This window comes from Martes martes (genome assembly GCF_963455335.1).
Source record: "Martes martes genome assembly, chromosome: 8".
Taxonomy (NCBI): Eukaryota; Metazoa; Chordata; class Mammalia; order Carnivora; family Mustelidae; genus Martes; species Martes martes.
In genome coordinates, this window is record NC_137895.1 from 72,384,617 (window position 1) to 72,410,635 (window position 26,019).

General features: G+C 43.8%; 1 protein-coding gene across 5 annotated transcripts; it reads left to right on the forward strand.

The window, feature by feature from the left end:
• Positions 1–358: 358 nt before the first annotated feature.
• On the forward strand, positions 359–18,195 carry LOC308346925 (cationic amino acid transporter 3-like). Of its 5 annotated transcripts, XR_013967212.1 has the most exons (5): positions 359–1,525; positions 10,850–13,533; positions 14,185–14,325; positions 15,772–15,851; positions 18,105–18,195. XR_013967212.1 is itself a non-coding variant. In XM_080810034.1 (3 exons), the coding sequence occupies exons 2-3, from the start codon at positions 11,126–11,128 to the stop codon at positions 12,923–12,925; spliced, it is 1,707 nt and encodes a 568-aa protein (XP_080666160.1). In that variant the 5' UTR covers positions 359–1,525; positions 10,850–11,125; the 3' UTR covers positions 12,926–14,831. The 5 variants fall into 5 exon arrangements, 2 of the variants coding, with proteins under 2 accessions (XP_080666160.1, XP_080666159.1); XR_013967213.1 differs by lacking the exon at positions 18,105–18,195 and having other exon boundaries at positions 15,772–15,889; XR_013967214.1 differs by lacking the exons at positions 15,772–15,851; positions 18,105–18,195 and having other exon boundaries at positions 14,185–14,831.
• Positions 18,196–26,019: the final 7,824 nt, after the last annotated feature.

A 26,019-nucleotide genomic window follows, 5' to 3' on the forward strand; every position in this document is an offset into this window, starting at 1 on the left:
TTGCACAACAATGTGAAGGGGAGTCTATCTTGGATCACCCATTTTAAAGTCACAACACCCACCCACAACACCCACATCCTAAAATTTGCTTGCCTTCCTTTTCTCTGTAGCACTGATTACCAATCTAATAACACAATATATAAGCCTGTTACTAATTGTTTTCTTGGGGGGGGTTGTTTGTTTGTTTTTCTTGCTTCCTATGCAAAAATATAAGCAACTTGATTGGAGGAGGTTTTGTTTTTCCTTACTTTATCCATAGTACTAAATAAATAGGGAGCAGTTTATTTGTTGAATTAATACATGACAGACCATGTTCGAATACACTCTTCTAGAGAAGGCACAAACAAAAAGGGAAAATGGGAAAACTATGTATTTATATGTATATCAAATTAACACTGTGTATACTGTAAATATTTCACAAATTTATATGTCAACTATACATCAATAAATCTGAAATTTAAAAAAATAGCATACCACAGTTATCTGATTCTTTCTTTTCTTTTCTTCTTCTTCTTCTTTTTTTTTTTTTTTTTTGGTCCTGATTATAGATCTTGGGTAAGTAGTGTATCCTGTTCACTCCCAGAGCATCCAGCAGGGGTCAGGCACCTAATGAGCATTTAATAAATTCGTGTTCAAGTGAATTGAGACTAACGCATTTCATTGGTACAGAAAATTCTCCTTCCTTCAGGCCAGCATGTGCTACTCCTTTCAACTATCTTCTGGGAGACTTCCTTGGCAAGCAGAATGTGTCCCCAGCCAGAGCTGTCTGTACCCCGCATCTAGAACTGTGCCCAGGCACCTGTAGTATTGCCGTTGTGTGGCTATGGCTGAGTTATGGTAACTGTGTTGTCTGTTCCTTCGTGGTAGAGTCTTTCTTAGGACAAGGAGTAGGTTCTTATTTCCTCTAAATCCAGCAGTAAGAACAGTGTTGTTCATCCAAAGAGCAGCAGGGAAAATACAGTCCTGGGGCAGGAAAAGCAGGACATGACCTCCCCTGGTCCAGCTCCATCTCTTCCATGGGATGCGAGGAGGGGCTAGAAGCAGTGAAACTGATAGAAGGCCCAAGCAGTTCTGCCTGATACCGGGAATCCCTGAAGATGAGGCTGGCTCCGGTTGGGCCCCACAGGCGTCCTTCTTGATGCAGTCAGTTTTATGCTTTGGTATAGGAGGGCCAGTGTCTTTGCCACAGGCGGAATTGCACCACCCTTGCCAGAGGCCGGGCTAAGTAATCCGCTCGGGTTTGCTTTTGGGAGCTTTTGTTCCCTGAGCGCTTTCCGTAGAGTTCCGGAGGACCGGAATAAAGATGGCAGCCTCCCAATCTCCGCCCGGAGAAGCCGAGAGCTTGGGGTCCCGCTCCTCAGTGCACCTTCAGAGAAAAGCACCCAACCACCCCGCCTCCCTGGCCTGCGGTCGCGCCTTGAGGAAAGTGCTCAATTGCTGGCACTTGGAGAAAAGCGCCCGGTCGCTTCTGTCTCCGTGGCCTCCAGCCGCGCTCTGAGCCCACACAGCCTGCGACCGGTGCAAGGTAACCCTGGGCTGAGAGCTCACTCCTCGGCTTTGTCACTGTAGCCGGCTTCCCCGCTCTAATACCTGCAAGCTCTGCGGCACTCAGACACCCCCGGTCCTTCTGTGACCCCGCGGGACCTGGGGTTATGCTGACCCCGCCTGGGCTTCCCCCCAGTTTAGCCTCTGGAGCGATGTCCCTCTGTGGAGCAGACTTTCAAAAGTCCCGATTTTGTGCTCCGTTGCTCCGCCTCTTGCCGGGAGCCAGCCCCTCCCCCCGCAGTCTATCTTCCTGTCACTTTGGATTCACTTCTCCTAAGGTCCTACCTTTCAGAAAGTGATCGATTTTCTGTTTCTCGAATTGTTGCTCTTCTCTTCGATTTCCCGTTGGATTTATAGGTGTTCACAATGGTTAGATAAGCTGTCGAGCTGATCTCCTGCTACCTGATGTCGTCTCAGCCTGTACTTCTCCACCATCTTGACTCCTCCCTCTAAATATCTATTTTTATACCTGTGGAAAGTATCTCCCTGAATTTCTTACCTAATTTTAAAAAGTTATGGTGCGGATTGATTATAGACCAAGTCAGGCTGTAGGAGAAAGATTACCAAGGTCCTCTGGGGTGTGGCTGCCTTGTGCTCTTTTAAACTCTGAGTCACCAAGAGGTGGTTTCCTGTTACCACAAACATATTTTCAGTCCTTTTTATTTTGAAGGCTCTTGGACCTTAAATGGTTCTCCACTTTTCCCGCCTCCAGACTGCCATGTACACTGCGGGTAGCACCCCAACCCCAGAAGCCCAGACAACACTGCACATCCATGCAGGACACCTGTGTTTTTTATTACATGTGGCCGATGTTGATTTCTAGGTTGTCCTTCTCTCGCCCTCTAGCAGCTCTTGGGCTGCTTTTCTCCATTATCAATTGATATGTGTTATGTGCTTCCAGAAGGCAGATTCATTTTAACCTTACTTGAAGCAAAACATGTAAAAGGCCAATTTCTACACCAATTATATTCCAAATTGAAAAATAGGATTTTTGGATGATATTCATTTGGTTTATCCTCGTCCCTTTTTTTTTTTTTTTTTTTGATTATCACAGAAATCACAAAGCAGAGTGGGGATGGGAAAGAACTAGGAAGAGGGATTCACAGTGTCCCGTAAAGAGTGGTGTCAGAAGCTCTTTGTTGTAGATTATGTTGCCTGAGCCTGGGTGAGGCAGGTGGGTCTTGGTGGAGAAGTCGTATGGATCTATATTTGGAGAAGAGCTCAGGACTTTGAGGTGAAAACAACTTTCATATGGCTGAGATCATCTGGTATCTTTTCTGCAATAAAACAAAACAATTAAGTTTCCAAGGGAGATGCTGGTGTGGAGCAGCCACCGAGGGCTGTTTCAGAACCAAGCCAAGCCTGATGAGACAGGATGAAGAGACAAAGATAGCTGAGTCCTTTCACAGGAGGATAGAAGGACACACTTAAAGATATGGAGGAAGATATCCAGAGAGACAGTTGGCCTTTCCTAAGCCAACTTGGGTACAGTGTATTACTGAGGGTGTGTGTTGGGAGGAGATTCATGGAAGGAGGAGCCATGGGCTCTGACCACTCACAACTGCTAGTCTCAAAGTAGAGACAGTATATAGTGATGGATGGGACCACTGAATGGATTTCTGGATTCTGTGCTTACAAGGAAAGGAAGGATTTAGGGGGAAAAAACAAAGCTGTTTATAAGTCTTCTTGGATAAAAATGACTGGATCAATGCTCCCCTACATTATAACTATAGTTTGGGAAATGAGATGGGCAGGCAGATGGATTATGTTCTACTGCTTTCTCCTGAGGACTTTTATTAGGTGCTCTGTGTTGGCAGGATTCAGGATTGAGAAAATGGAGTGGAGAATCATAGGGGGAACCAGAAAAGAAAGTGATTTTCACTGTTGACATCCATGTATCCATCACTTTCTAATCCCTTAATTGAAGGCCCTTCCTGGCTTTCGCAGCTCTTTCTGCTTCCTGTTTGGAAAATCTCATTCTGGTTCTTCCTGGTAGCCCATCTAGGTTCTGAAGACCTCTAGAAGCAGAAGCTCAGGCTTTTCTGATTTGTCAAACTGATCTCTTGTTTTGCTGTGATGGAAATGTGAAGAATTTCCAGAACTGGATTCTGACTGAAGCTAATCCTATAAATGTGTCAAATCACGAACGAGGAAGATTGCATTTCACTACGTCTTTACTGACGTTATCCCAGAAGGACTGAGAAAAGACACCTGTTCGTAACATCCCAGAATAATACTGGATAATATGAAGTCTATACAGCCTCTAGAGAACCTCTGGCTATCTGATTGCTTACTCAATAGCGGTGCGATGATGCTAGCCTACTGATGCTGTCATCAGGGTCTTCATATGATTTTGTAGGGCAGAAGAAAATGTTTGGGTCTACATCTAACGTTGATTTTGATCTACATTGGGTGGATGGATTTGGTCTACATACAGTTGGTGTGGAGCATGTTGGTCTCCATCGGGATGGGTTTTTAGTGACTTGGCATTCAGCCTCTGCCAGACTGGGATGGGATTTGAGAGGTGTAGTCGTAGGGGTGGTAAGGTAGGTAGGTGAGTTGGAGGAGGTGGCTGTGTTTCCTCTTGATCTAATGGGCATACAGTTTGGGGGCTGCCATCCCTTCGCATTAAAGGCTTGGTTGCACCTAGTAAGTATTACTTGGAGAATTTGGGTTTCTAGCTTCGTGGAGAGAACATGAAGCAGGTTCTAGTCTAAGGAGTTTTATTTTAGAAAGGGAGACAAAGGATTTTTCCAAGTAACATAAAAACAGAATGTAGTCCAAAGTAGGTCCCAGGTGGGAGGATGCCTGGTAATTGATCCGTTTGGGGAGTTTGTTTCTTGAAGACTCCTGGGAAATAAGTTGAGATATTGATTTTCTTTAGCATGAGCTGAATTTGGTTACTTCACCTTTTTTTCAACCTTTCTGGCAAGTTATCTGACCTTTACTTCTCTTTCTCTAAGAGGCAAGTTAAGCACTTATTATTGCTACAATGGTTTCTCTCTTCCTTTTCTGCACAGACCAGTACTTAGAATTATTATTACTATCATTATTATTAATATTATATATTAGAATCTTGATCTGTATTAGTATCTGTAGAAAATATGTAACTGGATCCATCTAGTTGGCAAACTGGCTATGCTGGCTTGAGGTGCGGTGGAGTTTGTTTTGTGGTTTTGGTGGGGGGCATGGAAGGAAGGCTTAAAGAGGTTCTACTTTTTGGATCATGGCCAAGCTGAAGATACTGCTTGAACTGATGTTTTCTGAGGAAACAGTTATTCACAATGTCTTGGTGGAGTAATTCCTGCCTCTTCCATGCAGACTTCTCAGGCTGACCCACGGTGCACAGATTTTTACTAGTCTTGCCAACCCTGGAAAATGTGATCCTTAGTACTCTTACGTTTCATCAGCTAGTGAGCCATGTGAGACCTTGACATGCCCTTGCCTTGACTGTTCCTTTCTTACTTAAGAGTATCCTTTGTGTTTCACAGTTTATGTATCTTTTACTTATTTGGACAGGTGGGGAGGTATTCACGAAGTACTAAATTTTAAGTTCCCAGAGAGGACAATTCTGTATATGCCACCACCATCTTGCACTGTGTGTAACTGAGTGTGTGATGATTTGGGGGTAATGGTGGTGGTGTTGATAGATTGGGGAAGAGAAATGGTGCTTTTTCTTGAGTTCTTTTGCATAAAGACTCTCCGTAGTTCCTGAATTTTCCTTCGTATTCATTTATACTTAGTTGAAATCTGAATTTTAACAGATTGAATCCAGTCCTTGTCACTTAGAAACTTGTGTGGTTTCTACTTGATAGGCCATCCAATTTCTCTGTTTAGACTGTGTAGTTATTACAGACAGTGCAGGCAAATGGTAGCAAATACAGAAACAGCTTTTCTCTGGGAGTTTACACTACAAGGAAACTTCCCTGTCCTCCTGAAAAAAGTGAAATCCTATTCTACACCCATTCAATCCTTTCACTATTGTCCCACCCTCCCTTCTGCAGATATGTTGACAGTGGAGGATGAATAATGTGGTCCTCAGCTGGAAAGAAACAGCAAAAGGAAAATAGAAGTCCATGGCCTGTTGCCTTGCTGAGAGAAATTAGTTATCTTGGTTTCTAGATTTTACTATCCTTCTCTCCCCTAACTGCCAATGGAAATCTAAAATGCCATCATGAACATTCATTTTTATCTCTCCTCCTTTCCCAGGAGGGACAGCCCCATGATTCTCTCCTCTACCCTCCATCTCCCCCCAATCCCCTCCACACACATAAGCATATATTTTCTAATATTTATATTTGGTGGTTAGGCAGCCATTCATGCTAGATTATTTGTAGTCATGAAACTATATAATTCCTTGGACTTCTTATTTGGATGTAGAAGCTTTCACCCTCATTGCCCAGAGAGGTGAGCTCATGAGAGGTATTTTTTGCTTCATAGAAACATATTTTCAGGCTTCCCTTTGAGGATCTATTTCTCTCTAGCTCTGAGTATTTCAGACATTTCTGGCTGTCCTTGCTGAGGTATCTGGGTCTTGGGACTAGATTCATCTATCTAATTCTGCCCTTGTGAATACCTGATTTACATGGTTTCTGTCCCCTTTCTAAGCGTCTACTTATCTGTGTCTTTGCAGTCCTTAATTTCACCAAGTTCCAGAAAAAAGGACTGTCTATCTCCATGTCAGCTCTTGATTATCCACAATACTGGTGGGAAAAACCTAAAGTAGTGAATGACACTAAAATGACTTTTGTTTGATTTTCAAGTGATGGAGTCCTGCTTGGAGATGATTTAGACTATGAGCAGCTTCAGTTAAGGCAATCGGTCATCATCTTATGAAATGAGTATGAAAATCGATACACAATATGTGAAACTCTCAGTTCCTCCAGGGCTTCCATCACACCCAGAGTAACAGGCAAAGTCCTCACAGTGATTCTCAGACCCTCTGTGAAGGATCTGGGTTCCTGCTTTCTCTCTGACTTCACCCTCTACTGCTATCCCATCACTCACTGTGTCCTCGCCCCCAGGACTCCTTGTTATTTCTCAAAACCAGCCAAGTGCCACTTCACTCCCATTAGGATGGCTGTTACTAAGAAAAGGGAGGATAATGAGTGTTGGCGAGGAGGTGAAGAAATTGGGATGCTTGTGCATTGCTGGTGGGAATGGAAAATGAGCAGCCACTGTTGAAAAACAGTACCGTGACTTCTCAAAAAATTACATATATAATTACCATGTAATCCGCAATCCCACTTCTGTGTATATATCCTAAGGAATTGAAAACAGAGCCTCAAAAAGATATTTATATACCATATTCATAATAGCATTATTCATAACAGCCAATAGTTAAAATAACCAGCATGACCATCAGTGGATAAACAGATAACCTGGATATGAGGTATACACAACATAGAATAATATTCTGCTTTAAAGAGGAAGGGTATTTTGATATCTGCTACAATATGGATAAACCTTGAAGACATTATGCCCAGTGAAACAAGCCTGTTACGAAAAGATGATATTGTATGATTTCACTTACATGAGGTTACCTTGATTCGTCAAATTCATAGGGACTCAAAATAGAATGGTGGTTGAAAGGGCTGTGGAGAGGGAAGAATGACTGCTCAATGGTACAGAGTTTCAGATGCAGAAGATGAACAAGTTCTGGAGATGACTGGTGGTGAAAGTTGCACAACAATGTGAAAGGGAGTCTGTCTTGGACCACCCATTTTAATGTCACAGCACCCACTGTGAGCACATCCTACAATTTGCTTGCTTTCCTTGTCTCTGTAGCACTGATTACCAATCTAATAACACAATATATAAACCTGTTACTAATTGGGGTGTTTTTTTTTTTTTTTTTTTTGTCTGTTCTTCTTGCCTCCTACTGCAAAAATATAAGCAACTTGAGTGGAGGAGGTTTTGTTTTTTCTTACTTTATCCATAGTACTAACTAAATAGGGAGCAGTTTATTTGTTGAATTAATAAATGACAGACTATGTTCGGATACACTCTTCCTGAGAAGGCACAAACAAAAAGAGAAAATGGGAAAATTATGTATCTCACTTGATTTTGTAAACTATTATTTTTCCCTTGAATATGAGACTCAGGTCCAGTTTCCATGGTGGCTTTCATTCTGCGTACCATTTCCTATGTTTTCCTGAACTGTTTCCATGATGGAAGTGCTGGTTACACATGCACCACACTTAGGATTATTTCAAACTCTTGCCCTGAACGCAAAACCTCTATCCTTGTATTCCTGATTGTGTCTTACCAGAATCCAGGGCTGCTTGAGTTAGGACTTCAGAAACTCTAGGAAACGCCAGCTATCCAAAAGACTTCATTCTTGCTTGTTTTGGAGCCACTGGTTTGGATGGCTCTGGAGCTTCTTGTCTTGAAATTTTAAGGAGGATGAGAGTGTTTATACACTTTGGAAGTAAGAAAGACCTGTGCTTGGATAAAGAGGATTAATATAATCTCTGGAGATGTTGCATTTAGAGTCCGTGTCTCTGAAACTTTGAGAACTTGAAAACACTTATTTAATGGCATCATTAGCCTTCCTCTCAAGTCTTCACCACACTTCTTTCAAAGCAATTGATACCCACACTATCTTTGAAGCTATTCAGTAGAGGCCACAGGCCAACTTCCTGAGTGGCTGGAGTATTAACTCCCTACCACAGAAACCAGTGGCAGTTACTGCCCTGCAAAAATGTTTTGAAAAGAAAAGGTCCAGAGTGAGCTCAGTACCATTCTTAGAGACAGAGGAGGGGACATAATGATCTCCAAGACTAAGGAGAGTGGGTGGGGCTGGCTGGGAAAGCAAGACAGCCTGCTCTTCAGGGAGTGGATTGTTGGACATGACAGGAGTTCTTCCAGGAAACATGGGATGGATCTTTTGTTTTGGAGTTGGAAGGAGCTCAGAGACTGAGAGAAACACAAGGAGAAGGTGGGAGGGAAGGGGGAACCAGTGTCATTATGGAATCCATACTAGCTGCTTCATATTCCCTAGCCCCTCTCTGCATTCCTTTAAACCCCTCCCCTGAGCAAGTACATTTTTTGGGAGAGACTGTATCCTGTGCAACTGAGATTCACAGACCCAGGTCCCTCATTAGGAAATGTCCTCAGGACACTCCTGAAATACATGATGGTGCATGTTCTAGTTTCCTGTTTACACCTCTCTTTGGTCCTTTCTTTCTTTCCAAAAACAAAACAAAACAAAAACAAAACAAGACAACAATACTTCTTCAAGGAATCTCAAGTTATAGTAGTTATTCAATACATCTATGTATTCATTTTCTCTGTTCTAAATGCCTCTTTTGGTTGCTTGTTACAATTATGAGCAGATCCTTGTCCTGTGTAGGGAGGATTGGAGATGGGAGTGTGGAATCCAGAAGGAGGAGGTATTCAGATCCTGGCCCTGCCCTCTGGAAGCTCTTAGACTATAAAGGAATGTAAGGAACACACTCAGGTCACCAGCTGGCAGATAGGGAAAATTAGCTTCAGCTGGCCATCAGTATAGGCAGTATCGGCTAGTGGGAAGGGGAGGAAGGCTGGAGATGGGGATCAGTCAGGGTGGCTTAGGAAAGGCTTCCTAGATGCAGGGAAGGTTGTAGAATGGGGCTGAGAGAGGCTGCAGGGTCAAGACTGGGCAGAAAGGAGTGAGGAGGGAATCCCTGGCAGGGCAGGTCACTTACCTTGGCCACTGGTTCATCCTAGGAAGGGTAAGTCAGGATGTGAGGAGCTGAGTCAGGAAGGAAGTGATGTATCTGAAGGTAGGGGGAGAATTAGGGTGGGGCTCTGACAGCTGGGTCAGAGAGCTTGGACTGAATATAAACCATTGGAATAACCATAGATTATTGCATGAGAATGGGGATATCTGAAATGGCATTTGAAGATGATGTTTCTCTATGTTGTTAGAAGCTGCATTTGTGGTAGGCTCTCTCAGGCTTTCCCAACATGGGTATCCTTTCTCTTCTGTAGAGTTGGTTATTCATTTTTTGTTCTGCCTGCACCTGTTGGAGTCATAAAAATGATTATTTAATTCCCAGATGTTTTGTTCTTTGGGTGGCTTCTCGATAGCTTGATACTTTGTCTGTAGGCCCACTTTCCCTCATCTTCAGAAAATATGGGAAGAGCACAAGGACCACCCTGCACAACACAGTTGAAGGAAATATAAACTATCAAGCATTACCTGCCTCTGACCCTGCCATGCAGATGATCCTCCTCTAGGATTCCTGCTCAGTGTCCATGGATGCACTTCAGAAGAGTGTATGACCTTTTTTTGAAGTGACCAACCTCAGAGGGGTCTGTGATCCGCAAATCTTGAGAACCACTGTTGTGTCTTTGTTGAGTGGTAGGTGGCTGCAGATGGTTCCCAGAGAGAAAAATGTGGCAGAAGCATCCTTAGTGCCAACTACAAGAGCCTCCAAAGACAGCCGAAGGGGCTAGAAGAGAGAGGAATTGGATTCAGCAGGAACTAGTAGTGGGAGTGCCCCATCTTTCCTGTTCTTCACCCTCTTTCTAGCAGGTATTCCTTCTTTGTGTTCTCCATATCCTGGCAATTACAGGATTCCACTTCCATTTTCAATTTCAATCAACTGAATGTCTCTCATTTACCAGGTTCTGTACTAGGCGCCCTAACATCATTGTCTCCTGCAGTCTTGTGTTGAACCTGCAGTGCACAGAATGGAGTCAGTACCTCCCTCAGTCATGGCATGTTTGCACCATCGCTTCCTGTCAGGCCCCTTTTCTTTCTTTTTATTAATTTTTATCTTATTTTTTATTATGTTCAGTTAGCCCCTTTTCAATGCGTTTTATTATCCTGTTTCATCCTTATCTCTATTCACAGTTCCCCTCCTCACTAGGGGCCCTTTCTTTAGTTATTTAACAAATGCTGTTCCAGTCCACGTTTTATGTTTGTTTCAGATACATTCACCCATTCAACCACTACAGTGTCCAATTGTGTATGCATTCTGAATTCCACTAAGATTGTGCTTCAGATGGTGCCTCGGTGACACTGCCACCAGCAGCGTGTATTAGTTTGTATCTTCTTATGGAATTTTCATGTTGATCCAGTGAGGGAGATGATGGGCATGGAGCCCACTGAAAAAAAATTAAAAAACAAAAACAAAAACAGAATGTTTGGAGGTATTTGGTACTTTTTCTGGAGGGGAAGAAGAATGAACTTTTCTATGGTCTCTTTTGGTGTCAGTTTCTGTGATACTTGGACTGCAACAACTTACATGCAGCCTCTGATTCTCAGTTCATTGGTTGAACACCATTGTTCAGTAACTATTTATTGTTTCCATAGGCATTCTGGAAGGATAGCACATACCAGAAGAATCTTGGAACACTGAAAAAAGAAAATAAAATAATATAAAGATAAAAAATAACCAATTAAATTAAAAAAAAAAGGAAGAAGAAATATGAAGTATGAAGCAGCAGCTCTGAAGCCTGAGCAAAGGATGCCGGCAGTCCCCACCCAACTTGGTTTAATTCAGCCTCACTTAACAAGATCCAGCACCCTTGACTCCCTGGGCTTGCTACAACTCTCTGATCCTTAGAATCTTCTTCAATTCCAGCTAGAATGCTGCGTCAAGCACTTAGCAAGTTTGGTCAAAAGCTGGTACGCAGACGTCCACTGGAGAAAGAAGTGGATGAGATTGAAACTGGCATAAAACTGAGCACTCTGGATTTAGTGGCCCTGAGTGTGGGTCGCACAGTGGGTCTTGGTGTGTACTTCCTGGCTAATGAGGTGGCCAGTACTCAAGCAGGACCATCCATTGTGATCTGCTTTTTGGTGGCAGGTCTAACATCACTGTTGGCTGGGCTGTGCTATGCAGAGTTTAGTGCCCGGGTCCCCCATTCTGGCTCGGCATATCTCTACAGCTATGTCACTGTGGGTGAATTCTGGGCTTTCATCACGGGCTGGAATCTCATCCTCTCCTTTGCTGCTGATGCATTTGTTATGATGCAGGCCTGGATCTTAACTTTAAACATCATCTTTGGGAACCAGATCTCTGAGACCCAGCAAGAGACCATCTCACAGTATGTTCCCGAAGTCATTGCAGACAATCTACGCTACTTTTTTGTCATCTTTCTGTTTTTCATCATGCAACTGCAGTATGTAAGTTTTCGTGGCTTCCTCAGAGTTTTTGAAGTGTTTACATTGGTGAAGCTTTTGGTTCTCAGCTTTTTCATCATCTCTGGTTTCATTAAGGGGGACCTGCACAACTGGAAGCTCACAGAAGAGGACTACATACAGGCCGGACTCAATGGCACCTCTCGCTTGGGCCCTCTGGGCTCTGGAGGATTCATGCCTTTTGGCTTCCAGGGGATTCTCCGTGGATCAGCTACCTGTTTCTATGCATTTATAGGTTTCAGCGTTATTGTTACCAGAGTCAAAGACTCACACAATCCCAAGCGTTCCATCCCCATGGGCATTGTGATTTCACTGCTCATCTGCTTTTTTGTGTATTTTGGTGTCTCTGCTGCACTTACACTCATGGTTCCTTACTACCAGCTTCAACCTGGTAGCACCTTGCCTGAGGCATTTCTCCATATTGGCTGGGTCCCTGCCTACTATGTTGTAGTTTTTGCCATTTTCTATGGTATTTTTGTCAGCACTTACTGGGGCCTTATGTTCCCCATACGTTGGGTGATATTCACGATGGCAGATGATGTTCTCCTGTTCCCAGTCCTTGCCAGGTTCACTTATAGCACATATGGCTATTTCTTGTCCACTCTGATCCCTGGCATTATCACAGCAATCATAGTATTCTTCTTTGGACTCACTAATCTTCTGGACCTGAGGTCAGTTGGGACCCTGATATCTTATTCCTTGATAGCTTTTTGTGTTCTTATCGTCAGGTATCAGCCTGAAAGGAGTAAGGAGGAAACTGAAAAAGAGCTGCAGGAGGAGGATGAGGGAAATGTAGCACAGATGCAGGAGGAGACTGCACCTGCAGCAGAGAAGCTGACTCTACAAGGACTCTTTTTTCCAGGAAGCCCCACCCCCACTCCACTCTCTGGACGGGTTGTCTATGTTTGCTCCTCACTGCTGGTTCTGCTGCTGACTCTCCTCTGCCTGGTGCTGGCCCACTGGCCAGGTCTGCTTTCCAGAGACCCAGTGCCTGTCACAGTGGTTGTGCTACTCCTTGTGCTCATCACTGGGATCACTGGGGTCATCTGGAGACAGCCACAGAGCTCCTCTCCCCTTCCCTTTAAAGTCCCTGCTCTGCCTCTCCTCCCACTCCTGAGCATCTTTGTGAATGTTTGTCTTATGATGCAAATGTCATTTGGCACCTGGATGAGATTTGGTGTCTGGATGCTGATCGGGTTTGTTTTCTACTTCTGCTCTGGGATCCAGCAAAGCCTGGTAGCTTAACCCTCCTTATGGACACAAACTTTAGACCTTAAACTCAGCAGTACCAGTACGTATTTGGCTTGACATCATCACACATGAATGCAGTCTGGTCCCCTACACAATAATGGGTGTACTCCTGAGCACATGGAAATATGGGCTCCTATGAGATATTGGTGCGGGGACACTAATAGAGCTTCATATTTATGGTACAGTGAAGGATGTGTCTTTGCTCCCCCCATTTTTTTTTTTTTTTTAACTTTCTACTCTTCAATTGTGTCCACAGCTGCTTACTGACTCTTACAGAATTCATATTAGAAGACCTTGATAAAATGTTTTTCTTTTTGGGGCGCCTGGGTGACTCAGTGTGTTGATCCTCTGCCTTCGGCTCGGGTCATGGTCTCAGGGTCCTGGGATCGAGCCCCACGTTGGGCTCTCTGCTCAGCAGGGAACCTGCTTCCCCCTTTCTGTCTGCCTGCCTCTCTGCCTACTCGTGATCTCTCTCTCTCTCTCTCAAATAAATAAATAAAATCTTTAAAAAAATGCTTTTCTCTTCTTTAGTTAAACATTCACTAATGAAGGAGATGCCTTGTTGGCAGAGTCAGTAGACCATGACTCTTGCTCTCAGGCAGGTGAGTTTGAGCCGTACACTGAATGTAGAGATTACTTAAGAAAATATCCAGTAGCAGAATTACTGGATCATATGGTAGTGCTGTTTTAAACTTTTTGAGGATCTTCCACACTGTTTTCCATAAGGCCTGCACCAACTGACATTCCCATCAACAGTGCATGAAGATTCCTTTTTCTCCATATCTTTGGTGACACTTGCTTTTCTTGTCTTTTTGATTTTAGCCTTCATGACAGGTATGAAGTGACATCTGATTGCATTATTTAAAGGAGTTTAATATACTTAAATTTTTTGTGTTCAGGTAGCCAACATATAGTAATCATTTTTATTTCCCTGATGATGAGTAACACTAAGCATCTTTTCATGTGTCTGTTGACCATCTGTATGTCTTCTTTGGAAGGATATCTATTCAGGTCCTCTGCCCATTTTTTAATTGTTTTGTTTTTGTTTTTGTTTTTTTGGTATTGGCTTGTAGAAATGCTGTATGTATTTTTAGTATTAACTCCTTATTGATATATTACTTTTAAATATCTTCTATTCTGTAGGTTGCTTTTTTTGTTATTGATGGTTTTCTTTTTGTATAAAAGTGATTTTGTTTCATGAATTTCAAAAGATATATGCACCTCTGTGTTTATTGAAGCATTATTTACAATAGGCAGGATATGGAAGGAACAGAAGCATGCATCAGTAGAAGAATGGATAAAGAGGATGTGGTCTATATGTACATCCAATGGACTATTACTCAGCCATAAAGAAGAATGGAATCTTACCATTTGTAACAACATGGATGAACTGGGTGAGTATAATTCTAATTTAAATATGTCAGTCTGAGAAAAACAAATGCCATGTTTTCTGTCTTATGGAGAATTAAAGAAACAAAAAAAAATCAAAATGGAAAAAGAAAAAAGAGAGACAAATGCAATACCAAAATAAATAAATAAATAAATAAACAAAAAAACACAACACCGTAGACCCCTAAATAAAGGGAACAAACTTGTTGTTGCCAAAGGGAGATGGGTAGGGGAATGGGTGATTTGAATAAAGGGAATTAAGAGTACATTAATCTTTATGAGCCCTGAAAAATGTGTGAAATTCTTGAGTCATTGCATTGTGCACCTGTGAGAAATACATCAACACTGCGTGTTCATTATATTTATGTAAAAAAAAAGAAAAAGAAGCTAGAAAAAGATAAAAAACAGATGATATCTGGCTTTTACATTTAAGGAGCTTATATTTTAATACAAGAGGTAAAGCATTGTTGTAACACAAAGTCATAATTAATATAAAAATAAAATGTCTTGGCAATTCAGAGTGGAGGATGATCATCTGTGGCTGGTACAGAGGTGAGGGTTGATGGTGAAATCAGAGGAGACTTTGTAGAGGAATGGCTTTTGAGCTGGCTCACTTCAGGGATGGGATTTGCCACATCTGGGCAGCAGGGAGAGATTGCAGGCAGAGAGAGCACTAGGACGAGAAGCAGAGGAAAATGAAGCTGTGTTCAGAGCACAGTGAGTGGGCTGTGTAGCTTGAGCCTTGGCTGTGTGAGGGGACAACAGAGCATGCACAGGTGACTGGAGCCAGAGCTCTCCCCTGGACACAAAGCACTTTGGCTTTGAGCCCACTGTCCCTGCTGAAAATCCCTGGGTTGATACTTCTCTTGGTAACATCTGCATTCTTGGACTTTAAAGTTTCTCTACTGTTGTCTGCTTTGGTCCACCTGTTCAGAATGTCCACAGCTGAGAGCCACATGTCCTGAGTTCTGGTCTTGTTTCCACCACAATTAGCAATGTGACCTTGAGTAAGCCACTCAGTTCCTTCCATGATCTGATTATTTATGTGTAGCAGGAGAGGTCACAACTGATCCCTTTCTCAAGTTACATTTCCTTAAAAATTTCTAGGATTTCCTCTGGTTCTTCTGCCCTGTTATTCTCTCAACTAGGTCTCCTTACTGCAAATGATCTGAACCTGTAAACTGCCTACTTTTCACTACAACCCATTGTTGGAGCTGTAGAGGCCCAATAAATAACACCCCATTTCCCCCTCCTATGTTAGGAACCTATTGATAATCATGATACAGTGACAGCTGACTAAACTGTCCGCTGTAGATCTGCAGCGTCATTGACCTGTTAATCTGTCATCATTAAATTAAACAGAATTACTCATCACAAGTAGTGCTGAGTGTCCCTGGCCTACCACCACAGGAGAGAGACTTCGTTAATTAGTTTTTCTCCTGTATGAGCAGGTTGGATCGCATATGTCCAGTGGGCAGTTTTGTTCTGGACAAAAAAGAAAAGCGACAAAACATTGGAAGAAGCTAACCAGGTATGCTCAGTGTTATGTCTTCACTTCATTAATCCCAGTGAGAGAGGGCCCTGTGGAGAGTGGCTAGGAATAGTATTCTGCTCAGTGGTGCTCAAACCTCAGGGGTGCCATGACTCCTGGAGGGTTTGTGGAAAGAGATTGCTGGACCCAATCCTCAGTTTTTGTAATACAGGAGGTCTGGGTGGGGCCCAGAACCTATATTTCTAACGAGTTCCCAGGAGATGCTGATGCCACTGGTCCAGGGAACACATGTTGAACACCAGAATTCCAGATGAAGGCTCTTCACGTGTAAAGTTGAAGTGCGGGAAACAAAGGCACCCTATGCACACTCACCTTCATTTAATGAAACATGTAGATTAAAATTGCATTGTGAGGAAGAACAAATATTGTGAAAATGTCTATGCTACCTAAGGGAATCTACACGTTTAATACAATCCCTATCAAAATCCCATCAATTTTTTTCAAATAAATAGAACAAATAATCCTAAAATTTACATGGAACCAGAAAAGACCTCAAACAGCCAGAGGAATGTTGAAAAAGAAAGCCAAAGTTGGTGGCATCACAATTCCAGACTTCAAGCTCTATTTCAAAGCTGTCATCATCAAGATGGTATGATACTGGCACAAAAACAGACACATAGATCAATGGAACAGAATAGAAAGCCCAGAAATAGACCCTCAACGCTATGGTCAACTAGTCTTTGACAAAGCAGGAGAGAATCCAACGGAAAAAGAACTGTCTCTTCAACAAATGGTGTTGGGAAAATTGCACATCCACATGCAGAAGAATGAAACTGGACCGTTTCCTTACACCACACATGAAAATAGACTCAAAATGGATGAAGGACCTCAATGTGAGAAAGGAATCCATCAAAATCCTTGAGGAGAACACAGGCAGCAACCTCTTTGACCTCAGCCAGGGCAACTTCTTCCTAGGAACATCGCCAAAGGCAAGGGAAGCAGGGGCAAAAATGAACTATTGGGACTTCATTAAGATCCAAAGCTTTTGCACAGCAAAGGAAACAGTTAACAAAACCGAAAGACAACTGACAGAATGGGAGAAGATATTTGCAAATGACAGATCAGATAAAGGGCTAGTATCTGAAATCTATAAAGAGCTTAGCAAACTCAACACCCAAAGAACAAATAATCCAATCAAGAAATGGGCAGAGGACATGAACAGACATTAAGGCAAAGAAGACATCCAGATGGCCAACAGACACATGAAAAAATGCTCAATATCACTGGGCATCAGGGAAATACAAATCAAAAACACAGTGAGATACCACCTCACACCAGTCAGAATGGCTAAAATTCACAAGTCAGGAAAAGACAGGTGTTGGTGAGGATGCAGAGAAAGAGGAACCCTCCTACACTGTTGGTGGGAATGCAAACTGGGGCAGTCACTCTGGAAAACAGTATGGAGGTTCCTCAAAAAGTGAAAATAGAGCTACCCTATGACCCAGTGATCACACTGCTGGGTATTTACCCTAAAAATACTAATGTAGTGATCAGAATAGGCACATGCACTTGAATGTTTATAGCAGCAATGTCCACAATAGCCAAACTATGGAAAGAACCTAGATTTCCATCAACAGATGAATGGATAAAGAAGAAGTGGTATATATATAATGGAATACTATGCAGCCATCAAAAGAAATGAAATCTTGCCATTTGCGGTGACATGGATGGAACTAGAGGGTATTATGCTTAGCGAAAGAGTCAATCAGAGAAAGATAATTGTCATATGATCTCCCTGAGGTGAGGAAGTTGAGAGGCAACAGGGGGAGTTGGGGGGTAGGAAAGGAATAAAGGAAACAAGATGGGATCCGGATGGAGACAAACCATAAGAGACTCTTAATCTCAAAAACCAAACTGAGGGTTGCCGGAGGTAGGAGGGTAGGGGGATGGTGGTTGGGTTATGGACATTGGGGAAGATATGTGCTATGGTGAGTGCTGTGAAGTGTGTAAACCTGGTCATTCACAGACCTGTACCCCTGTGGCTAATAATACATTATTTGTTAATTTTAAAAAATCCATTGTGAATGCTTTCACAGTGGACAAATCATAATTATTTGTATATCAAATTAACACTGTGTATACTGTGAATATCTCACAAATTTATATGTCAACTGTACATCAATAAATCTGAAATTTAAAAAAATAGCATACCACATACCACACATACCACATACAAAAACAGTTATCTGTTTTTTCTTTCTTTCTTTTTTTTTTTTTTGCTCCTGATTATAGATCTTGGGTAGTGTATCCTGTTCTCACTCCCAGAGCATCCAGCAGGGGTCAGGCACCTAATGAGCATTTAATAAATTCATGTTCAAGTGAATTGAGACGAACACATTTCATTGGTACAGAAAATTCTCCTTCCTTCAGCCAGCATGTGCTACTCCTTTTAACTATCTTCTGGGAGACTTCCTTGGCAAGCAGAATGTGTCCCCAGCCAGAGCTGTCTGTACCCCGCATCTAGAACTGTGCCCAGGCACCTGTAGTATTGCCGTTGTGTGGCTATGGCTGAGTTATGGTAACTGTGTTGTCTGTTCCTTCATGGTGGAGTCTTTCTTAGGACAAGGAGTAGGTTCTTATTTCCTCTAAATCCAGCAGTAAGAACAGTGTTGTTCATCCAAAGAGCAACAGGGAAAATACAGTCCTGGGGCAGGAGAAAGCAGGACACGACCTCCCCTGGTCCAGCTGCATCTCTTCCATGGGATGCGAGGAGGGGCTAGAAGCAGTGAAACTGATAGAAGGCCCAAGCAGTTCTGCCTGATACCGGGAATTCCTGAAGATGAGGCTGGCTCCGGTTGGGCCCAACAGGCGTCCTTCTTGATGCAGTCAGCTTTATGCTTTGGTATAGGAGGGACAGTGTTTTTCTACTGTATTAATGCATGGGGTCTGGCCTGGGAGGGAGGGAGGGAAGGTACTTCCTTACTTGCTGAATTTCTCATGTTCCCACCAGGAAGTAGGTGACTTCAGGGAAGCCTGCCAGAGGCAAGATTACCCATACATTTACCTACTCCTGCAGATGCTTCTTTGAGGTCCTGGAGCAAAAACCTTCTGAAAGCACCTGCAATTCTTGGGCAGAGAGAATTGATACTGTACATGGGGAGGAAAACGGGCTGAAATAGGAGGATTCATAACTGGATCGGGATTGAGGCATCATTATTCCGGAAGGGAAGGCATGAGTTGAAGCTGAGAAAGAGGTATAGGTCAAGAAACACTTCCTGGAGAATGTTGTCTATGGAGTAATTCAGTAAATCAAAGACAGATGGGTGAGATGGAAAAGAAATGGGACAGTAATTCTAGTCATATGGACCTTTAAGAGTCATGAAAGAATGTATTGTGTATTGTTGTGTACAATACAATGTTGTGTGTTATGCCATGGCATGAGATTCCTGAATCAGGAAGGAATGAGACGTGATTCTCACAGACATCTGGAGCATAGACAGAAAGATGTGGACAGATAGACTCTTCCTGAGAGACAGTTGTAGCAACTGCTATATCATCTAGATCCTTGCTCTAGTAGCATGGGTGTCACCTGGGAGCTTGTAGAAACGCAGATTCTTGGGCCCCAACCCAGACCTATTGAATCGGAATCTACATTTTTAACAGGCTTCCAGGTGATCTGTGTGGTCATTCAGGTTTGAGAAACACCGGAATTAGATGTGGGATGACAGGTGTCTGGCCTCAGATGGGCACTATGGAAGGTATGAAAACTGGTACTGGGAACACAAGAAGAGGGGCCTCGGTTAGGGAATTGAATTTGGGAATAGGGAGAAGTGTGGGGTCTGACTGCCCACCTGTCTCCAGCACTCCCAAAGCAGTCACAATGGCAGTCACTCTGCCCACAGTGGGAAAAAGCCTACAGTGCCCTCGCTCAAGTCTGTCTAGTCCTCAGACCTCCTCTGAAGCAAACATTGGGCAGGTGGTGACCGCTGCCAATTCTATTTCCCCTCCTTCGTATGTTGGCCTGCAAGAGCCCAGGGAGATCATATTGGTCATGCCCTGACTCAGGGTTGTACTGTCTCTTAATCAAATGAGTGATAACCTGATGATACTAACTGAGGAGGCTGTGGAGGTTGGGGGATGAAATAGGAATTCTTAATTATCTGTCCTGGACATTAGGCAACTCTCATCTTTCAAACGCTCTCAGGAGAGACAAGATGTCTACATAAGAGGCTATATCCTAATAGGGAACAAATTATGCCTTTTAAGGGATCATTGATGATTTTCAATTGGTTAATAACAAAGTATATGAGACCTTTAATTCCAGACAACTGGACTGATGGGCAGTGGAACAATGGACAAGGTGGGCATTGGAGAATTTACTTTTTTTTTTTTTTAATTTTTTTAGAGAGATAGAGAATGAGAATGACCAAGTGGGGAGGATGGTCAGAGAGAGAGGGAGAAGCAGACGCCCTGCAAAGTTTGGAGCCTGATACGGGTCTTGTATCCAGGACTTTGTGACCATGACCCAAGCCAAAGGTAGACGCCCAACTGACTGAGCCACTCAGGTGCTCCCATTGGAGAATTTTCTTCGCCTTTCAAGGGATCTTGTACCTCATCCCTTATAAGAATGGGTGAGAAATAGAAGCCAATAAAAGGAAAATAGTTGGGGCACCTGGGTGGCTCAGTGGTTTGGGCCGCTGCCTTCGGCTCAGGTCATGATCTCGGGGTCCTGGGATCGAGTCCCGCATCGGGCTCTCTGCTCGGCAGGGAGCCTGCTTCACTCTCACTCTCTCTGCCTGCCTCTCTGCCTACTTGTGATCTCTCTCTGTCAAATAAATAGATAAAAAAATTAAAAAAAAAAAAAAAAAAGGAAAATAGTTGGAGATTGACCCTAAGGAAGAATTTTCTGAGGTCAGAGGATGATGGGTGAGATGGGAGGGCTAGGCTCTGTGGCCGAGTGCATGGCTGTCTCACTTGGGTGTGGAATGCCTCAGATGGACTCCTGCCCAGAAACAGGGAAACGTAGAAAATGAATTCTCAAAATCATTGTTATCCCATGAATTCTCCAGTCAACTTCCAAAATGAGGGGATGGGTGGATGTGTGGTGTATGTAGGTGGTGAGTCATGTGCATGATGAATGACAGAAGGAAAAAAACACAATCTTACTAGAGCACTGAAATCTGCTATCAGTTCTCATAACTCTTCTTGGATTTAGGAAATATATTAGACATTAGGACTCAAATAGGGTTTTAGGTTTACAGGTGCTTCCTCTCTCCATGTACTCATCTTGTGTCATAGGAGATTTTAAAACCTCCTAAGGGAAAGGAACATCTCTCTCATACATTACTTCCTTCTATGTCCACAACCCTACAGTGACGAGGATGATTATATACATACCAATTGTGAGTACTCCAAGCACTTTACATAATCACCTGTTTTATACAAAGTTGAATGAGGTGAGTGTTGTTGTGCTCATTTTAGAAAAACTGAAACTAAGGCAAAGAGAGGTTTAGTCATTTGTGCAAAGTGAGTAGTGAAGCTTGGATATTTACCACGTTTGAGCAGATTTTTGTACCTGTAACCCCTGAGCTATACTCTGCACGGAGTATCAGCTGAGTGAGGGACTGCTGATCACTGAAACTTGATGGCATAGAGGTAATAGAAAGACAGGGGATAATTCCCAGTAGTGAATAATGAGAAAACAATTTCTATGTGTTTTGTGGCATGTGGTCAGAGACACACTTAGTGACACATACAGTTCATAGACAATCTCTCCTGGGCCCCCCTCCCCCCCATAGTCAGGAGCCTGGAAAGGGGAGAAGGCTGGGTACATATAGTCATAAAGCTCCTCATTGAAAGTCACGTGTGTGCACCAAATATATGGTTATTTGTGTTTGAAATTTGAGTAGAAATATGCATCAGGGAGTGGGGTATATTCCTCTTGGTATGTCTACAAACATGGGCATATTTTTAGACTTATCAGGTATGATGTGTGTGTGTGTGTGTGTGCAGCTACACAAACCCTGAAGGAGTTCAACCAGCACTAAGGAACCAGGGGCCTTCCAACTCTGGCCATGGTTAGTGTGTTTCTTCTAAACCCTGATATTTATTTTTCATCACCTCTCAAGGAAACCCTAATGAGTTTCTTTCTAGGAAGTTCATGGCTAAGATGCTGGACTGCTGTGGCGCCCTATCCATCTCGACAGTCAGAAGAGGTTCAGAGAGAAAGAGCAACAGCAGCCTCAAGGAAACCCCTCCTGTGTTTTACCCTCTAACCTCATACACAGCTGCAGTTACAGGCACACCCCCCACATCAACACCTCCTCTCCCCTAGAACACCCTCTGGGAAGGTCCTCAGAGAAGCCCTTGTATTTACCTCTTCCCTTCCCTTGGAGCCACCCCAGGAAGAGGAGAATCAAAATTTGTACTAATTAAGGAATCTAGAGTGGGGATTGTGAGAAGCTGGTCATTCATGGATCTAATTTCATAAAAGTGCGGTGAGCTCTGACAGAAATGACGATGGTAAGAGGAGTTGAATGTCTCTGTTTCCTTCTTTGTAAAACCTGAAACAAAGGTCCTGGAAGCAGGAGGCAGGACCTGCAGGTGGTTTGAAGGCGGACACAGCCCAGGAAGCCCCTCCTCCACCTGCCAGTGCCAGTTCTTGGGAGGCTGCTTTGTGAGGCATTTTTATGACAAACCTTAGTTTACATGTGACATTTAACAGCATGTCTGTCCAGAGAAGGAGGAAATACAGATATTTATTGACATAGAGTGTCTAAATATCAAGGAAAATTGATTATCGAGATAGAAGAAGGAGAGCTTTCTCTCTTTCCTGCAGGTACACAAATTACCTAAGTTTATTTGTGTAGTGTATGCTTTTCTGCCCTCTGTTCTCCTCTGGGTAATGAGATTAAGAAATCCTTTCATTATTATTAAATAACTCAACAGAGGGAGAGCAGAGATCAGAGACATACAGACGAAGACATAATGGGTACCCTCTCCCATTGGAACCAGTCCCCTTCCAAAGAACAGGTGCAGGAGAAGTGGGGAAAAATGGACCCTGAGCTGCGACCCAGGTCCTGGCACCTGTCTTCTGTATTCAAAGCCTTCAGATTCCACAGTTTTATCTTAAATTTCCCTGGTCCTCGCATTTTACTCTGTCATGATGAACTGACGTTTGATATCAAACGATGCCCAAATTCAAAAAATCCTTCCCAATAGCAGTGTCTTTCCTTGGAATTCTGTCCTCCCAATCTCTGACTACTGAAATCCTATACAATCATCAAGGTGCACTATAAATGTGACCTTTGCCTATGCCTTCCTGGGATATCTGCCTCTGAAGAAATATATTTCCTTTGATCTCTTCTACTCCTTTGTGTCACTCTCACCATAACAGTCTCTCTGCACTGTGTTCAACTGTAGTTACCCTGTGTCTTCTCTTTCTCCCTCCCTCACTTACCTGTAAGCTTCTGGCATGGGGAGGCTGTGCCCTGTATATTTTTATATTCTCTCTACTGTCCTTAATACAGAGCTAAAGAAGTGCTAAATAACCTTCATGTGTTGTCTTAAATAGAGGGAAAGAGCCCATGAAGGGCTGTGGAAGGAAAGGTATTATGAATACTGATAAAGCAGAATTACTGTGATTGTAGGTCTGCACATGATGCTTTCAGGTATAGATCATCTTATTAGGAAATGTTGACCCCACCAGTAAATTTATTCCCATATAATATATTTGTTCATTGTTCATTCTTTCTCTCATTCAAATTTAGAGCTTTTCTTGGAGGGAAATAGACAAGAAGCAAGAGAACAAATGTTCAGTAATTCCAGAGTGAGATGAATCCACAAGGGAATAAACAGGTTTGTGACAAAGAATAACAGGGAATTTCCTTTAGATAGAGAAGCTAGGAATGGCTTTTATGGTCACTGTCACATATTTACCCTACTACAATTATGAGTTAATTCAATTTTTAACCTGAAGACCAATAACAATAAAATCAGTAACAGAAGTAGAATAAAAGCCTTCCCATCAGGGTTTGTATTTGTCAATCCAACCTTAGACTTGGTTCCTTCTTTGGTCCAACTTCCAACCTCCACCAAGCCTTGGGAAGAAGGCAAGTCAGGGCCCTTTCCTTGCTCAGGATGGACTCTGTCCCCTCTTCTCCAGCCTAGGAGTCTGCAAGCAAAACAAGGGTTAAGAGCTTTGATCTTGCTAGAGACTTGGAGACATCAAGGCAGAGGTCTCTGAACTAATGCCCCAGGATATGAGGTTCTGGGGAAGGATGAGGACAGAAGTTCAGAAAGAGAGAGGCACATTGCTGTCACACAGACTCTCTCTGCTTCCACCCCGGTCTCAGTGGGTTCTGGGCTCTCTAATCCTTGGAGGAGTTGGTCAGGGTTTTTGGTCTTAGGGAAGGGGAAGGTATCCCCTGACTGAGTTTAGAGACCAGTCATTCCTGGATCCCTGCTGCAAGGCTGAGGAGCCCCTGTGCTGTGAGGAGCAGGCAGTCTGTCCTGTATCCCAGCAGCCTCAGCTGGCTCTTCCATTATAAGAGTCTTCCTTGAACTACTTTCCTGCCCCCTCCTCCTGCCACAATTTGGGAGTATTGGCTTCTATCTCTTGCAGAGCAGGGGGCCGATTTGGAAAGGTTTAGGAGTGGGTAAGGGGAATCTGAGACTGATACCTACAGCTTTTACACCTGTCCCCTGTACCCTTTCTCACCTCCCTAAACCCAGCTGCTCAGTGAACCATTTCACACTTATTATACCGCTACTGTGTACACAGAGCTTCAAAGTGTTCTCTGGCCATTCTCACCCCAGGAACTGATACATTCTCCTTGCAGCCCATGCAGATGCTCAGCAGCCCTTCCCTTGAGCTCCAAGCCCAGAAGGCTCCTCTGAATTCTAAGATCTGGCACCTAGGTATTTGGGACAAACACGGAGAAGCTGAAGAAATGGTAGAGAAGGAGAAGGTTGGGAGAGAGCCCCACAGTTTCCGTGGACAGTCTGATTACTTAGCAGCAGCAAGAAAGACTAAAGCAGGAGAAGAGGAAGGACTTCCTGGGAGCAGACACCGCTGCTTGTTTTCTGAGGCAGAAATCCTGGGCCTGATACAGGGAGGGACAGCAAGAAAGGGACCCATGGATGGAGAACTGATCCCCATCAGTGTTGGGGTTCAGCAAGATGTGGTGAGGGGAGGGACACCACATAGAGCAAACAGGCAGAAAATGAGATGAGACTCTGGGGGGGTCTTTGCCTTCCAGTGGAGGCTCCAGTTCCTTACCTCACACACAGGGTCATTGCTAACCATGCGCCCTCTGCTGGGTGCTCAGCTGTCAATACTCTGCTGGGAGAAAAGACCCAGATGCTGTGCAGAGTCCTTTCTCTTCTGCAAACCCACGCTGGGAGTGAGGGAGAGTCTCCCTGCTGAGATGGTGGAATGATCCCATGGGGAACAGACGCTGTTTATCTCTGTCATCTACTGAGAAGGAGTGGCTTTGGGGTGACCAGGTCATCAGGCCCTCCCAAGGTCACAGGGCTACCAAGGGTCCCTTCTGACCTGGCAGAGCCAAGGTGTCCCGGACCTTGGCCACCCCTGAGGCCACTCAGAAGGGGAAGGGGCTCACTGAGGTGGGTGGGGCTTCCCCCAGGTGGACTGAAGTGCCACAGCCCATCCTGTTCCTCTGTGCACCCCAGTCCCTCACTCTGCTGATAGGGCAATGTCTCTTCAACCGTTGGTAACATCTGACCAGGTCTGATCTCATGAGTGCAGGGGAGACGGCAGGTAGAGGGCAGGAAGAGAGAGAAGGGGGGAAATGTCCTTCCCTTTATTGGGCTCTGAGCCCTGCACTACTGCCTAGATTCTGAAGGATGGGAGAGGTGTGAAAGCAGATGTAGAAATGACTTGAAGTGAGGCAAAATGGGGGATGCAGCGGGCTGGAGAGATGGAGGTAATGGGAAGGTAGAGCCCTCCGGGAGGTGGGGTTGTCTGTGGAAGTGAGCCAGGAGGTGAGGGAAGCTGGCTGGGTTGGGGGGAGAGATTGTCCAGGTGGGAAGGGACAGAGTGGGAGGTGGGCAGGGGAGGGGTCAGAGGGAAGTGGGTGGACAGTGAGGGGAGGTGGAGGTACGAGGACGGGCAATGTCAGATGGAAACTCAGAGATGGTCAGGGGGACCAGTTGTCTGGAAGGAGGACTAGAGGAGGATCTCACT